The sequence below is a fragment of the Corythoichthys intestinalis genome, chromosome 6 (genome assembly GCF_030265065.1).
Source record: "Corythoichthys intestinalis isolate RoL2023-P3 chromosome 6, ASM3026506v1, whole genome shotgun sequence".
Classification (NCBI taxonomy): Eukaryota; Metazoa; Chordata; class Actinopteri; order Syngnathiformes; family Syngnathidae; genus Corythoichthys; species Corythoichthys intestinalis.
This window is the reverse complement of record NC_080400.1, coordinates 37923260-37939678: the sequence shown is the minus strand read 5'-3', so window position 1 is coordinate 37939678 and position 16419 is coordinate 37923260. Positions and strand designations below refer to the sequence as shown.

The 16419-nt window shown below is 40.6% G+C and overlaps 1 protein-coding gene across 4 annotated transcripts in view; it reads left to right on the top strand.

The window, feature by feature from the left end:
• Nucleotides 1-16419, top strand: part of si (sucrase-isomaltase) — a 120332-nt gene that overhangs the window by 83345 nt on the left and 20568 nt on the right. For all 4 annotated transcript variants that reach the window (XM_057839545.1, XM_057839544.1, XM_057839543.1 and 1 more), the window contains exons 30-41: nt 1512-1624; nt 1950-2075; nt 5104-5232; nt 5505-5618; nt 5711-5773; nt 7344-7460; nt 7582-7672; nt 7811-7949; nt 8762-8895; nt 8996-9030; nt 11096-11212; nt 16052-16200. In XM_057839545.1, coding sequence (XP_057695528.1) covers nt 1512-1624; nt 1950-2075; nt 5104-5232; nt 5505-5618; nt 5711-5773; nt 7344-7460; nt 7582-7672; nt 7811-7949; nt 8762-8895; nt 8996-9030; nt 11096-11212; nt 16052-16200 — 1327 coding nt within the window. The remainder of the gene's footprint in view (nt 1-1511; nt 1625-1949; nt 2076-5103; nt 5233-5504; nt 5619-5710; nt 5774-7343; nt 7461-7581; nt 7673-7810; nt 7950-8761; nt 8896-8995; nt 9031-11095; nt 11213-16051; nt 16201-16419) is intronic.

Here is a 16419-nt window from a genome sequence, read left to right as displayed (position 1 = left end):
GTGTGCTCTTTTGCTTGCATGAGTGTTCTTCAGCTTTAATGACCTCTCATAACCCATTAACATGCAATAATATGCATTAGGTTAATGTATTAATTTTTTTAGGATTCCAATGAGCGTGTTATTGTTGGTCTATAAGTTTTGTGCAATGCAACTGGCTGACTACTAGTCCAGGGTGTAACCAAGGTGTTTCAAACTCAAATTATCCTAGGGATGGTATGGATAGAGTCTGGATAATTGAAGCTCCTAGTATTAAAAAAAAAAAAAAAAAGTAAAATGGAATCCGATATTTTCAGTCTTTATGAATAATAGTTGAGACCATGATGAAGATTGGTGACCCGATCCCATTTCGCAAATCTTGACTACAGGAGTTTACCTATTCCTAAATTGAATAATGAGGCATTCTGTTGTAATTCTTGAGCATTGCAACTTTATCTGTGCAGAAAACACACATTGGGCTCAAGAGTCTTTATTCTTTCTTCCACTTTTCCTGAAATTGACTCTGTTGGTCATCAACCGTTCTCCTCACTGCAGGTTTTGACGGGGACTTGACTGGGTGACAGGATATATTTTCCTTTCCACCTCCTGTCACTTTGGAATTATGTTTCAATCAAGTTACTGTCAGTGATTCAGTTTAGATAACCTCTTGACAAACACTGCTGTAAACTGTGACTGTATGAGTCAAGTCCTTTATTTATATAGCCCGAAATCACCAAAAGTTCCAAAAGAGCTTCACATACAAACAGTTGACATGTAAAATGTTAAATAAATAAACAGTAAATTAAATAATACTGCAAATATTAGAGATAAAAAAAAAAAAAAAAAAAAACTATGATAGCGTGTGCTGTAAGTCATTTGGGGAAAAAAATGATAAAACCAAACAGTTAAATTACATACTTGTATTTGTCATGGAAGGGGCTGCAATACTGTCCTGCGGGCCCCAATTGGGTCCTGGGTTGCAAGTTTGAGACCATGATGTAATCCACCTCTAACACGGACAGGCATGTTATAATGCACACCCATTAAAATCCAATAATAGGAACGGGTCCAATTGAAGGTCATTTCTTTTTATTACCTCTTTAAAATTTCCTAAAAACTCTTTACATCTTTTCCAGTCCTGTGTCGTTACATGGTAAAATAGGGTGTGTGTCTTACTAAAACAACTCTAAATCAGTTCAAATTGAATTACATTTTTTATTGTGCAATGATTATTAACACCCTTTTGTGTGATATAATGGGGCTCCCTTTTTCTATACAAATTAAAAAAAAAAAAAAATCAACTGGTCTTAATCTTTTAGAAGATGTTAGGAACCTATGTCACTATAGTCACTAATTATGTATAAAATTTAACTATGCAAATGTATACAATTATCGTAATTATTTTTGTTGCCTTTCCCCTCCCTCACCTTTTTATGCTCGATTTTTACCCAGATGAGAAAAACCATGTTGTGCACACAGAGAAACATAATTGAATAATTTAAAATGAACCAGACTATCTCATTTCTTTTCCACAGATGTGACTTTTCAACCTACGCCAGCTTTGACCTACCGGACTGTGGGGGGGATCTTGGATTTCTACATGGTTCTTGGACCTACACCTGAGATGGTGGTTCAGGAATACACTGATGTAAGTCTTTTAAGTTCTGTGATTTGTTTGTGAATGTACGTGTGCACACCCTACATACATTTGTGTCTGTCTGCGTGTAGGGGGTTGACATTTTGTTTGTGAGCCTGTGAGTGTGTGTATGTTTTGTGTCTGGCCCTGGGCCTCCGTTGATGGACTGCAGCAGCTGGGAGTTTTTTGCTTCATTGCACTCTCTCATTTGGACAGTCTAAACATACACACACACCCACACACACACCCACACACATGCATTACTTTTTCCAAAACAACTTTTTTTTTTCTCTCTGTTGAAGTGCTTTGACTTCCTCGTTTGTTTTTATGTTTATAGCTGATTGGGAGACCTGTCCTACCTGCTTATTGGTCGCTTGGATTTCAGCTCTGTCGCTATGGTTATACTAACGACTCGGAAATAGCCGATCTATACAAGCAAATGAGGGCGGCAGAAATTCCGTATGTAAGTTTGCTGAGATCCATGCATAAATACACTCTTGGTCAAAGGTTTTGAGACTCTTTAATGACATCGGGTGTAAGTACACAGGTACAATAGCCTTCTGGAAACAGCATATCTGTAGGAAACATTTTCAACAAATGACGACGTATGTGCAGTACCAGTACCAGTTCATTTCTTTCGATCAGTTATATTGACATATAAATCATACATTTGTATTAGAAGTACGAAATGTAGCTGAACCTTCATTTTAAGCTCGACTTAAAGATACCATTTCTGCAGGCAAAGTAAATTGCAGTCAGAATCATACGTGGAGTTTAAGGGGGGCAGGCCCCCCAGTGGCCGAAAAAGTGTCTGCGACTTTTCAACAAGATCGTTATCCATTGAATATGGTACGGCCGCCAGTTTCTTGCAAATGTAGTTACCCCCTTCAAAAATTGTATCCCCTGGCCGCGGGAGCGCACACACACATACAGTGGGGCAAATTGTATTTAGTCAACCACTAATTGCGCAAGTTCTCCCACTTGAAAATATAAGAGATGCCTGTAATTGTCAACATGGGTAAACCTCAACCATGAGAGATAGAATGTGGGAAAAAAAAAAAACAGAAAATCACATTGTTTGATTTTTAAAGAATGTATTTGCAAATCATGGTGGAAAATAAGTATTTGGTCAATACCAAAAGTTCATCTCAATACTTTGTTATGTACCCTTTGTTGACAAGGATATCAGTGATGTTTTGGGGCTGTCGTTGGGCAACACAGACTTTCAACTCCCTCCACAGATTTACTATTGGCTTGAGATCTGGAGACTGGCTAGGCCACTCCAGGACCTTGAAATGCTTCTTACGAAGCCACTCCTTTGTTGCCCTGGTTGTGTGTTTGGGATCATTGTCATGCTGAAAGACCCAGCCACGTCTCATCTTCAATGTCCTTGCTGATGGAAGGAGATTTTCACACAAAAGCTCTCGATACATGGCCCCATTCATTCTTTCCTTTACACAGATCAGTCGTCCTGGTCCTTTTGTAGAAAAACAGCCCCAAAGCATGATGTTTCCACCCCCATGCTTCACAGTGGGTATGGTGTTTTTCGATGCAATGCAGTATTCTTCCTCCTCCAAACACGAGAACCTGTGTTTCTACCAAAAAGTTCTATTTTGGTTTAATCTGTCCATAACACTTTCTCCCAGTCCTCTTCTGGATCATCCACATCGAACCGCAGACGGGCCTGGACGTGTACTTTCTTCAGCAGGGGGACACATCTGGCAGTGCATGATTTGAGTCCCTGGCGGCGCATTGTGTGACTGATAGTAGCCTTTGTTACTGTGGTCCCAGCTCTCTGTAGCTCTCTGGAGCCCCAGATCAAGGGAGATTATCAGTGGTCTTGTATGTCTTCCATTTTCTAATAATTGCTCCAACAGTTGATTTCTTTACACCAAGCGTTTTACCTATTGCAAATTCAGTCTTCCCAACCTGGTGCAGATCTACAATTTTGTCTCTGGTGTCCTTCGACAGTTAGGACAGTTAGGTCTTGGCCATAGTGGATTTTGGAATGTGACTGACTGAGATTGTGGACAGGTGTCTTTTATTCCGATAATGAGTTAAAACAGGTGCCATTAATACAGGTAATGAGTGGAGCCCCGTTAGACCTTGTTAGAAGAAGTTAGACCTCGTTAGAAGTTAGACCTCTTTGACAGCCAGAAATCTTGCTTGTTTGCCGGTGACCAAATACTTATTTTCCACTCTAATTTGGAAAGAAAATCTTTAAAAATCAAACAATGCGATATTCTTTTTTTTTTCCACATTCTCTCTCATGGTTAAGGTTTACCCATGTTCACAATTACAGGCTTCTCTAATCTTTTCAAGTCGGAGAACTTGCACAATTGGTGGTTGACTAAATACTTATTTTCCCCACTGTAAGTAATGAGTTATGTGGACTTAAACAATTAATTGAAGCCAGAAATGAACCACAGTTATATATTTTCAACATTGACATTTATTAAACTAGAGAAACTCCATACAGGACTTGAATTACGATAATAACAGTTATAGGTCATCCTATGAGTAAAACAGTAAAACATTGCCTTTTTTTACGTTCAGTACGTATGTTCCGTCATATGACAGAAAACAAAGTTGTTGTTGTTGTTTTTTTTTTTGATGGATGGGCCATGTTTTAAAACCTTGTAAATAACTACATCACCAAAACACAGAAATCAAGCAAATCAGTGCAGGGCAGTGGCTCCGCCCAGGGGATACAATTTTAGACGAGGGTAAGTACATTGGCACGACACCGGCGGCTGTACCATATTGAATGGATGACGATCTTGGCGAAAAGCATAGCTGTCCTGAGCAGCCTAATTTAGAATCCCCTCAAGAATGATGAGAAACAAAAAAACTCATTATTATAAATATTTTTGTAAGTTAATTTTATTGTTTACACTGAGTTTCGGAATCATCAACATGTTTTGAGAAACGGGAGATCTATTTAATAGGAAATGCAATCGTTTAATTCTATTTTTCAAAGCACACATCTGTATACAAACTGTAATGGATTTCTTTGTATAACCTCACTAGTTCTGATACTACCTGTACATATAGCACATCAAGAAAAAGGTTCTGACCATATAAATCACAAATCTATTTTTCAAAGCACACATCTGTATGCAAACTGTAATGGATTTCTTTGTTTAACCTCACTAGTTCTGATACTACCTGTATATATAGAACATCAAGAAAAAGGTTCTGACCATATAAATCACAGGGGATATAATTTTATTAAATCAAATGTGATATGATTATTTCCATTGCTTTTAATAAATTATTTAATTCATATTTCTTCTTAAATATGTTTCTACTGAATTATGAAACAGAAAAAGCTAGAGGGCAGAATATAAGTGTTTAAAACTGATATTTAAAACTAAAGTTGTTTACTTATTATTTACAGAGGTATAATATACTAAATTTTACTATATGGTGGGCATTTTGAAAATAGTGTACATGGAAATCTTGTTTATTGTTGTGACTGAAATCTGCAGGATGTGCAGTATGCTGACATCGATTACATGAATCGGCAGCTTGACTTTGTCCTGGACCCCGAGTTTGAGGGACTACCCACCCTTGTTGATAACATGAGAAAAGAGGGCATGAGATTCATCTTCATTCTGGTAATCTCTTTATAAGTCTAGGTAATACAGCCAAACAGACTAAAGGCAAACATATAACATTATATTGGAAGCCAGTAGTTTTGATGTAAAAAAAAATCAAATGTCTGTTACATTTTTTAATGCAAGAGGGTGCGCAAAGATAGGCATACAGATATGAAAAAAAACACACAATAATCATTAAAAATAATGCATATTTTTTTTAAAGAAAATTGTGCCCCTACTGTCAACCCACTTTTGCACCTCCTTTTATGCTGTTGTTTTTTTAATTCCAGGATCCAGCTATTTCAGGCAATGAGACTCATTACCCTGCCTTTGAGAGGGGTAAGGCCGCTGATGTCTTCATTAAATGGCCCAAAACACTCAGTGATGACATAGTGTGGGGGAAGGTAATGTTGCATGATGGCCAAACAAAAATGCAAACATTCTCAGGTATGAAAGGTATGAATAAATTGTTGTCATTGCCCTCGTTACCTTGCAGGTTTGGCCAGATTTCCCAAATATCACAGTAAATGAATCTCTGGACTGGGACACTCAAGTAGAGGTATGATAATAACAGAATGGTAAATGCATTGGATATTATATTGTGCAACATCCAAACTGGAAAACAAGCCGTTGCATCGTCAAGATTGTCCAATTTCTAAAATCTGATATTCCTAAGGAAATATTCATAACCAAGCAAAAGAGTAGCTGCAACAACAATATAACTATCAGTACAGTCAAAATTATGCATTACTCTTCACGCCACTAAACCTGTCCAAGTGAGGACATCATCAAGACGACTATATATAGTTAAGTTAATATATTAGGGTTTTTACAACATGGGATGAACAATACATTACTTCCAGTCCATTCATGCTTGCTATTTGATGTGTCAGGCAGTCAAAAGAGGGAATTTGAAGTCTTTTTTTCAACAGTGGATTAATATGCCATGATCACATGCCATCACTCATTTCTTCTAACAAGCTAAATTTGAAAGTAAACTAGCAACTTGTTGGAACCATTAGTTGTTTACTATGCATACATCCAGAAATTGATAGTGTCTAATACCAATCATTTGAAGTAATTTCACAATTTTCTGGACGATAAGGCACACCTGGCTGCACCCTCTAAATTTGACAAGAAAACAGTATTTGTTCATATCTAAACCACACTTGACTATAAAGCCGCAGGTGTCCACACAGTACTATGGAATATGTACACCAAAAGAAATCTTGGAGAAATTCATATATTCTTTAAACTGCACTACACTTTAAACCACAGGGTTAAAAATGGGGTCGTAGCTGCATATAGCCCGAAAATTATGGAAATTAGGAACTTAATTAGGGAATCAAATAGTGCCTGAGACTATTTGTGTTCGCAAAAAAATGTGCTTGCAAATTTTTTGTGTGAAAATATTTTTTACACCTGCAAATTAATGTTGGAGTATATATATATATATATATATATATATATATATATAATATTTTTTTTTTTTTTGTAAGTGCACACATATTTTTTTGCGAGTGTAATTTCTAAGCAAACACATTTACCAAAAAAAAAAAAAAAAAAACACAAATCCTGACTAGCTCTAATTTGACTATACATAAACCTCTGAGTGGAAGTAGTTCTGAATTTGTAATTAGAGATTATTCTGACAAAGAAATACAAAAGTAAAAAATATATGACTTTGCATATGGAGTTGGTATTCTAAGTCTCTGGTTCATTATTTACCAAGTTGCTTCTGTGGTCATCAAAACACTTGTCTTTGATGTTGCAAAACTCACTCACATGAAAAATCAACATACCCTTAGAGTTCATCTATTAGCTGCCCACTGATTGTTAACCTTATGAAAGTGGAAGACCTATGCTTCATAATATACTGATTATGACATTTTGCATAAAGATCATCATATTTTATTTGACATTTGAGACATTTTTAAGAAAATTATTTCACTTCTGGAGCTGTTCCTCTATAGGGGTTCAGCTGTAACTGTGTATTTTAACAAACATTTAGTATTTAATCACTCGGTCATGTCAAGTCAAATGTATAAATGTACAGAATCTGAAAGGGCTTCATAGGCCAATAGTTGACGGAAAACAGCATCGTCTGATGTAACCTCCAATTTTTGCAGCAATACAGGGCTTTCACTGCCTTCCCTGACTTCTTCCGTAACGCAACAGCAAAATGGTGGCATCAAGAAATCATGGATTTTTATCAAACTACTATGAAATTTGATGGCCTCTGGATTGTGAGTGACCCACAAGATAATACTGACTGTATACTGATAACTTGCCGATCTTTATGCTGCCTGTTATGTCCAGTTATTTTTGGAATTCAGTGATCAAATATTTGTCCACCCTTATCTGTAGGACATGAATGAACCCGCCAGTTTTGTACATGGGACAGTAGGAGGCAATTGCCTGGGTCACCCTATGCTTGAGAACCCTCCATATATGCCAGGTAGAAAATGCACAAAGCATTTTTTCTGCCTCTCATTATTACATTTTATAAGATGCTTGGAAAATGAATTAATTGAACAGAATTGTCAAACAAAAACAAATTCCCGCTGTGTTTGTTTTTGTTTCTTTGCCCTAATAGCCTTAGAATCCAAACATCTTGGCTTAAATCATAAGACGCTGTGCATGAACAGTGAACAGATACTCAGTGATGGAACGGCGGTCAGACACTACGATGTCCATAGCATCTATGGCTGGTCCCATACGAAGCCTACATATGAGTGAGATATATCATTTGCTATCACACAATTAGACTAAATAGTGGATGGATGACATTAATGTGTCTCATTCTTAAATACGTGAACAGTGTGCATGACACCCTCCGAATCACTGTATACATCAAATATTTATTTTTTTATTGTCATATGTTTTCATTATTACATTTGTAAAATCAGCCCACAGGTCGTAAGAAAGTTGGTGGAATCACACACAGACATATGTGCGTCTATAAGTAAGAATTTAAGAAAATTATGCAAAATCAGAAAGCAAAGACAACACATAATTTAGCATCCATCACTAGAATACAGAGTGACGTAGGAGCATGAAGATAAGAGCAAATATTTATACATGTATGTGTTGTATCATGGAAATGCCAAACATGTGCACTGATAAGAAGCACTTCTACTATGTATTATGAACAACAGAGAGGTAGTCCTCCACCTACCTCCATAATCCCCAGAATATAGATTTTTAATTGCTGCCATGCCAATTATCATACCGTTCAGTAGATGAAATACTATTTCAAATAGAGAACTTAAAGTTATTGAAAATCAACATAAAGGAAGACTAAAAAGCATGCTGTGTGACTTGGATCTAGAGGGCACAATTCAAGAGCTTTGACAGCAAAATGTGTCTGGCTTTTAAGTTTTTACATTGTTTCCATCAGTGGAATGTGGCCTTTGGCATTTTAGTGCATCGCACAACAGACTCATTGTACATTTGGGATAATGTTTTTATTTACAGTATTTTTTTGTTGTTGTTATTTTCATTGTATAATTTACATAAAGAAAATCCTTTCATATTCTGCCTAAAGAGCTCTGCTGAATGTCACTGGGAAACGAGGTATAGTAGTGACCAGGTCCACTTACCCCTCGAGTGGAAAATGGGCTGGACATTGGCTGGGTGACAATAGTGCCAATTGGGACCAATTATATAAATCCATCATAGGTATGTACAAACACTTACAACAATTAGATCATGATCAAACTATGATGAACATATTCAGTAGTATTTACTGTAAAAGTCACACAAGATTCTTGTCTCACAGGCATGATGGAGTTCAGTCTGTTTGGCATCCCTTATGTAAGTATCATCATCATCCGATCCTTCCTTTTCGATACAGACATAATCTTATTGATGTGACCTTGTCCGTTGTAAGTAGATTACATGGCCACAGTGATGTTATTTCATTTTGTTGGACACTTTGATCAAAGGACAGCTTGTTATTGCAACAAGATGCAGGGAATCTAATGCTGTCAGTCAACATAAAAAAAATAAAATAAAAAAAAATGAAAAAAATAGAATCTTTAACCAGTCTTTTTTTAAGATGGATTTAAATGTTGGTGGGGTCTTCATGTGTTTATTCTTTGGATGGATGAAATCTCCATTTCCACAGATTGATCAAAACATTAATTAAGGGAGCCTATTCAAGCTTACTGGGCAAGATGTGGGGTAAACCCTGGCCTGCTGGTCAATCATTCACCTCACATTCATACAAATTATCCATCTTCAAATAACCTAATGCTTTCTGATCAAGGTCTCACAATGTTCAGGTTCTGTCAAGGCTTTCTTTGGGTGTCTATACTGGGAAGCTTCATGGCTTTGCTTTAGAAGAGTTGTAGAGATGTGTGCAGGCAGGTGATTGACACTGCCAGACCTTGTGTGCGGTGTCATACCGTTTAAAATGCACATAGCCATTAGATGTGTTTGAACTCGGAGAAATGGCTACCATCAGATCTGTTGAATTCACTTATTGTATTTTAATATGGCCAACTTTTCAATTACATCTTGACTGCTGTGGCATTTTTTTAGCTAAAAAAATTCTTATATTATTCCTTCTATTGGTCTCACTTCCATTCGGTATTGCCCGTAGTGGTCTGAACGCAGAGCTGTCATGGCCGCCAGCAGCATAATGTAAATCCAGCATAAAAGGCATGTACAGTGTATCACAAAAGTGAGTACACCCCTCGCATTTCTGCAGATATTTAAGTATATCTTTTCATGGGACAACATTGACAAAATGATACTTTGACACAATGGAAAGTAGTCTGTGTGCAGCTTACAGTATATTATAGAGTTAATTTATTTCCCCTTAAAATAGCGAAAAATATAGGCATTAATATCTAAACACCTGGCAACAAAAGTGAGTACACCCCTTAAAAACTAATAGTTTATTTATTATAATAGAGTTCATTTATTTTCCCTTCAAAATTATTCAAAATATAGCCATTAATATCTAATCCCCTGGCAACAAAGGTTAATATACCCCTTAGAAACTACGTACATCCCTAAATATCCAAATTGAATACTGCCACACTCTACATCAAAATGGTGTGCATGGCTGTCACCCCAGGAGGAAGCCTCTCCTGAAGACGGTACACAAGAAAGCCCGCAAACAGTTTGCTTAAGACATGTCAACAAAGCACATGAATTACTGGAACCATGTCCTATGGTCTGATGAGACGGGCGGGCTTTCTTGTGTACCGTCTTCAGAAGAGTGCGGCGTATGGTCTGAGCAACAGGCTGACCCCCCACATCTTCAATCTCTGCTGCAATGCTGACAGCACTTCTGTCACGAGTCACATGTCATTTTGGAGGGAAAATGACAAGCAGTACTCAATTTGGACGTTTAGGGATGTATGTAGTTTCTAAGGGGTGTACTCACTTTTGTTGCTAGGTGTTTAGATATTAATGGCTATATTTTGAGGTATTTTGAGGGGAAATAAATTAACTCTATTATATACTGTAAGCTGCACACAGAATACTTTTCACTGTGCCAAAGTGTAACTTTGTGAGTGTTGTCCCATTAAAAAATATACTTAAATATCTGCAGAAATGCGAGGGGTGTTCTCACTTTTGTGATACACTGTATTTGGATTGTGCAAAATAGCTTCAGTGTATTGAAGAATCCATGCAATCATGGAGAGAATATGCACATTTGGCATGAGCTTAAATTCAAACCCAGAAGCCCCCATTTGAAGCAGATATGCTCACAACTGTCCCAACATTTTTCCACCTACCAGTAATCAAATGGTATGGCACGCTGTTCATATGCAGTATTTATTCATGCATTTATTCAATCAATAATATTTTCAGTGATTTTGCTCTTTTATTTTCCCATTTATCTCATTTTTCATTGGACCTCTAGACTGGGGCAGACATATGTGGATTCTTTGGTAAAGCTCAGTACGAGATGTGTCTTCGCTGGATGCAACTGGGTGCCTTCTATCCATACTCACGTAACCATAACGGGAAAGGCAACCGGGTGAGTAAAAAACTGCTGAGAATAAGAATAAGAATAAGAACCTAGCTTTCCAACATAGACAACTAGAGCAAGGATTCAATGTTGGTAGAGATACTGTATCACCATTTCCAGAATACGACTGAATGAACATTGTCTTAAATTTGTAATAAATCTTTGGAATCATGCTGTACTGCAACCAAAAGCTAGGTGAGGTAACATTTGTTATTACATTGTTTTTACCCCAAAATAATAATAATAAAACTAGGCCTGCAAGCAGGACTGAACGGGCCCTCGCAATCTAGCGCAACTCTGACGTCACGCAACAGTGTGCAGGTCAGGGTGGTGGCAGATCGTCCTCTCTAATCATCTCATTAGAACCTAACATGCTCGAAAGTCGCCTCTTTACCTTCACACACCTAAGAGGTAAAAACCCCTATTGGACAGAGTACTGCAAAAAAGGAGCGAATAAAGGGTCGTCACGGCAACAGACAGAGACATGTGGACATGGGCTGTAAAATAAGTATTTCAAAAGGTCTTGAAACTACAATGACCAACCTGAAAAGAACTGGACATATATTAGAAAAATGAGTGACTTTCTATTGCCACTAGTTGGCTCTGTAGGGTTGATGCAAATGACCCCTACAGGACCCTTCAGAGTATGACTCAACAAGCACGAGATGTTTGGCGCAGATATGTTGTAGAAGTTATGACTGTTTAAAACTTGTGGTGAGACGAAATGGCTTCAGTCATTTTTACTTCTCCTGTTGGACCCTTCTGCTTCAACCAAACCTCAATATTTTTCATCAGGCACCTGAAAACATGTCTTAAGGCTCCCCTGATGCAAGTTTCAGGTGAATATATTTTTTTTCCTTGGAGGAGGAGCCTGTTTCGTAAAAAAAGGCATTTCCTGTTCCCAATAGGGGGCACCAGGCCTAATGGGTAATGTTTCAATGCACTCGTGTTAAGGGTGGGATCCCGCACATACATGCCAGATATGAAAAAGATTGAACGTTGTGTCAAAGAGCTATTAGTCTTTTACTGAATTTGTCATTCTGCCGAAAAAATGGTCGACTTTGGCACCATGCCCAGGTCAGACCCATGAATGAAAATGCACCATTTTAAAAACTTAAGATCTCATATGTCTCCTGAAGAGTCTCACCAATTTTGAACATGATCCAACTAACTCCTTCGGCGAAAAGGTCTCAAATGTGCACCCTGTAAATCGATAAAAAATTCATATTCGATCCAAAATAACCGATTTCCTGTTGGGTTTGGAATATGGGTGCCAATGCTTTTTTTGGAGCGGTTTTGGACAAGGTATAAAATCCCCAAATTTCTTTTTTTTTTTTTTTTTTTTTTTTTTAAACCTGTCCTGTTCAGCTGTTTGACACAGAGAATGGAAGTCTAAGTGCCCGGATTCTGAACAGTTTTAATGTTTCACATGGAGAGTCTGACATACTCCCATTGTGATCATTCAAAATACCTTTTTATTATGACAAAGCAGCGAACAGGAAGGGATTATGGGGGGACAGAAGAAAAGAAATACAAGAGAAGAAAGAAAAGAAACACATACACAAACAACAACAAGAAATACATTGAACATCTAAACTAGTTACTAATATGCTGGTGCTATCGTCAGCGAGATGTATTTCCGGTTTACACCATGTGGGGGCCAATTGGCCAGTGAAAGAGGAGAATGGGGGTGGGGGTGTCTATAAGACTATAAGCTAAGTGATTGAAAGGGGTACAGTGTACACAAATCAGTTCTGTGATCTAGAACCCAGTAATCGTGTGAATCTCTTATGAGTGTTAGCCCGTTGACGACCAACCCTACGCCGCCGCATCGCCAATCCCGGCACCGGAACCCCCAACCCGAGCATGCCCTACCACATCCAGCAGCACGCAAGCCCCACCGGGCGTGCGACAGCCACGCAGGCGGGCGGAGAAACCGCGCGGGCGCCAACCCAGGGCCACGGCCCCCACCCAGCCAGCCCGGGGAGGGCGGGGGGGGTCCATGCGCAGCCCATCCCTCCTCCCGCCGCCCAGCAAAGGAGCCACCGCCCCCCCCCCCGGGACCCAGGGTGGTCCCCTGGGCCACCCGCGCGCCCATCAACCGGCCTTCAGGGATGGCAGGAGGGGACGCATCACCAACCCCACGCCTACACCCACCCCCGCCCGCCCACCCGGGCCACGAGCCACAGCCACAGCCCCCCAACCGGCACGGCACGCCACGGGACCCCCAGCGGCCCACCAAGCCCCAGGCAAGGCAGGGTCCCCCGCCAGTGCAGGCGACACCCTGCTGATACACCGGCGCCCAGCCAGCGACCCGCGACGGAGCGCAGGGCGGATGCCCAGCCAGAGAAGAGAGGGGAAGGCGGAGGCAGGAGAACGCCCAGGAACTGCCACGGGGCGATGCAATATCGGAGACCCGACCCCCCAACCCACTCCCGTGGCCGGCAGCCGAGGCAGAGGGGAGGCCACACCCCGGGAGCCACGCCATATAGAAAAAGTGTGGGACCCACCTACCACCCTATTACTGTGGCTGCCAGGTTCCCGACTGGCAGCCATCACCCAGCACCGTGATGGGAGTGTGAGGGGAGGGTAATGCAATGTATGCATTAAAATAGGAGAGCTTGGCTTGGGGCTGTGGGACCGCAGCATGGAGTTTCTGTCCAGCCGCCCGTCCCACCGCCCTTTGCCGGAGCTCTCCTGTGGAGTATGATGTGTGTGGTGCATTTAAAAAAGGTGCAGGGATGGCGGGGCCTGTGGTGAGGAGGCAGCCGTGAGCCCCCCCCCCCCCCCCCCCCCCAACAGGTCCCAACCATCCCACAACCTTGGTGTGTGGTGCATTAAAAACAGGGGGGAGTCGGGCTGGGACTGTAAAGCCCCGTCCCAACTCTCCCCGGAGAAATGTATGAGCATGTAAGTGCCAGGGTGAAAAATATTTACAGTGCCGAAGTGAGAAGTGCGTGAGTTAAGAGGCTGGCTCCCGCGGGCGTGGCCCCGTCCACCAGAACCACCGGCCCCAGGGCGGAAGAAGCGTCAGGGCCCCGATCAATCCCCGCCCCAGACCACCCACGGCGCCTCTGCGACCGCCCACCCCCCTCCCACCCACCGAGCACCCACCCCGCACCCCGAGCAGGCGCCACACCAAGCGCCGGCGACCAGGGGGCGTCCACCCCACCGGCAAGGGACAGCAAGCCTCACCCTAGGCCCCGCGGGCCCCAAGAGGCCCCGCCAACGACCCTGCCGGCCGGGGGGCAGCCGCGGCTGCTGCGGCCCAGGGAGGCGGACATGGCCGGAAACAGACCAAGGGGAGGGAAGCGCACCCCCCACAACCCACCCCCGGGCCAAGAGGGGCGCGCGGTATGGCACCAGAGGGCACCTCCCCGGCACCCGGTACAGGGAGAAAATCCCCAAATTTCATCACTCTACGCTGACAGACCCTAATGTTATAGGCCAATTTTAAAATTTCGAGGGGGCGCCACTGAGCCATTTTGTTACATTTTTTTGCAACATTGCAAAATTATCTAAATTTGGTGACTTTTCGTGCATGTTCAGGCCTCCAAATTGGCCATTTTCATTTGCCCTGAAAAAAAAAATTAAAAAAAATAAAATAAAATAATGATAAAAAAAATAATAATAATAATAATCCTTTGCAAAACAATGGGGCCTTCGCACGCTTAGTGCTCGGGCCCTAATAACAACAACAAAAAAAACATTCAAAGTCAAACTGAAATTTACATCATTATTCAAAACAAAGAATTAGCCCTAGCAAGGGTTGTTAAATGGATAAGAACATGATACAAGAAGAGTAGTACCTGGGAGTTATACGAATTTAGTCAACTCACATTCACAGCAGTAAGACTGCATAATCACTGTATTTTATGAGTGGAACAAAGAATTTCAAAATTTGAACAAATGTCAGGTCGACTACCTGCCCTCACTAGATTGCTGCCTACCTTTGGTGTTAACTGTGTATAAATACCGCAACCAAGCGCGGGTGTTCGATGAAAAGATGAAAACCTGAATATCTTAAGAGACTCTGTTTTTTGTTTGGCGAGAGGGAAATATTTGTAAAAAAAAAAAAAAAAAAAAATACAGACCTGCATGCACGCACGCCTGCTGGCATACACAAGCACACACACTGAAGTCTTCAAAGAGATACAGCAGGTTGGTGGTGTTGTGTTGGTGGCATTCATTCTTGGAGTGACCTTTAAGTGCTTTGTAACACATCTGAGAAATCCAATAAGGCCTGTCCAGGGATCGATCCCACGAGGCAAAATTTCTCTGAAATGGAGTCTGAAGTACTCGACAGGACAGTTTGTGTTTGCGCAAGTGTGTGGAGGGGGCAAGGGTGTATATGTGTGTGTTGCAGGTGGGGAGCTTAATTGAATTCTCAAGGTGATCGGAGCACCACTACACAGCACCCACCAATCACCAATACACACGAACCTCATTATTTCGTTGGTTAATAATGGCTTTTAAATGGAATGACTTCTGTAGGACGATTACCCCTATCTAAGCTTTGGAGCTTGGAATCAAAAACTTATAAAGATCAAGATGCAACAGGTAAAAAAGAAGAAAGGATAAAAGGACAATTCTGGCATTCTTTATTCTTTAGGTCGGTGGTTTCTCAAAATGTGGTACAAGGGTATAATATGTTAGAATGTTTTACTGTCGGAATGTTTCTCATGTACAATGCGCACATCCCAGTGTTATAATTAATTGATCTGGATCTCTACAAGAATAGTTAATTTTCTTCAGTTCATACCACATAGGTGGGAAAACACAATCTAAATATATTCAGTGTTTGCTCATGTACTGTATGATTATTTCTTAAATATGTGTTGTTTGCAGAGACAAGATCCTGTGGCCTGGGACTCAAACTTCGCAGAGGCATCCAAAAATGTCCTCAACATTCGTTACACACTCCTGCCATACCTGTATACGCTCATGTATGATGCTCATACCAAAGGAAATACAGTCGTGAGACCACTACTGCATGAGTAAGTGCACCAAAGTCTACCAAACGTGTTTGGGATTTTTTCTGGGGAATTCAGTTGAATAAATAAGAGTGTCAACTCAAATAAATGCCCTCTTTTGAGTGCCTTGAAAGGTGGAAAAGCGCTATATAACACTATTTGCCATTCAAATAAACGTGCCTGTACTCTTTAAAAAAAAAAAAAAAAAAAAAAAAGGGAAAATACAAGAAAGAAAAATACTCG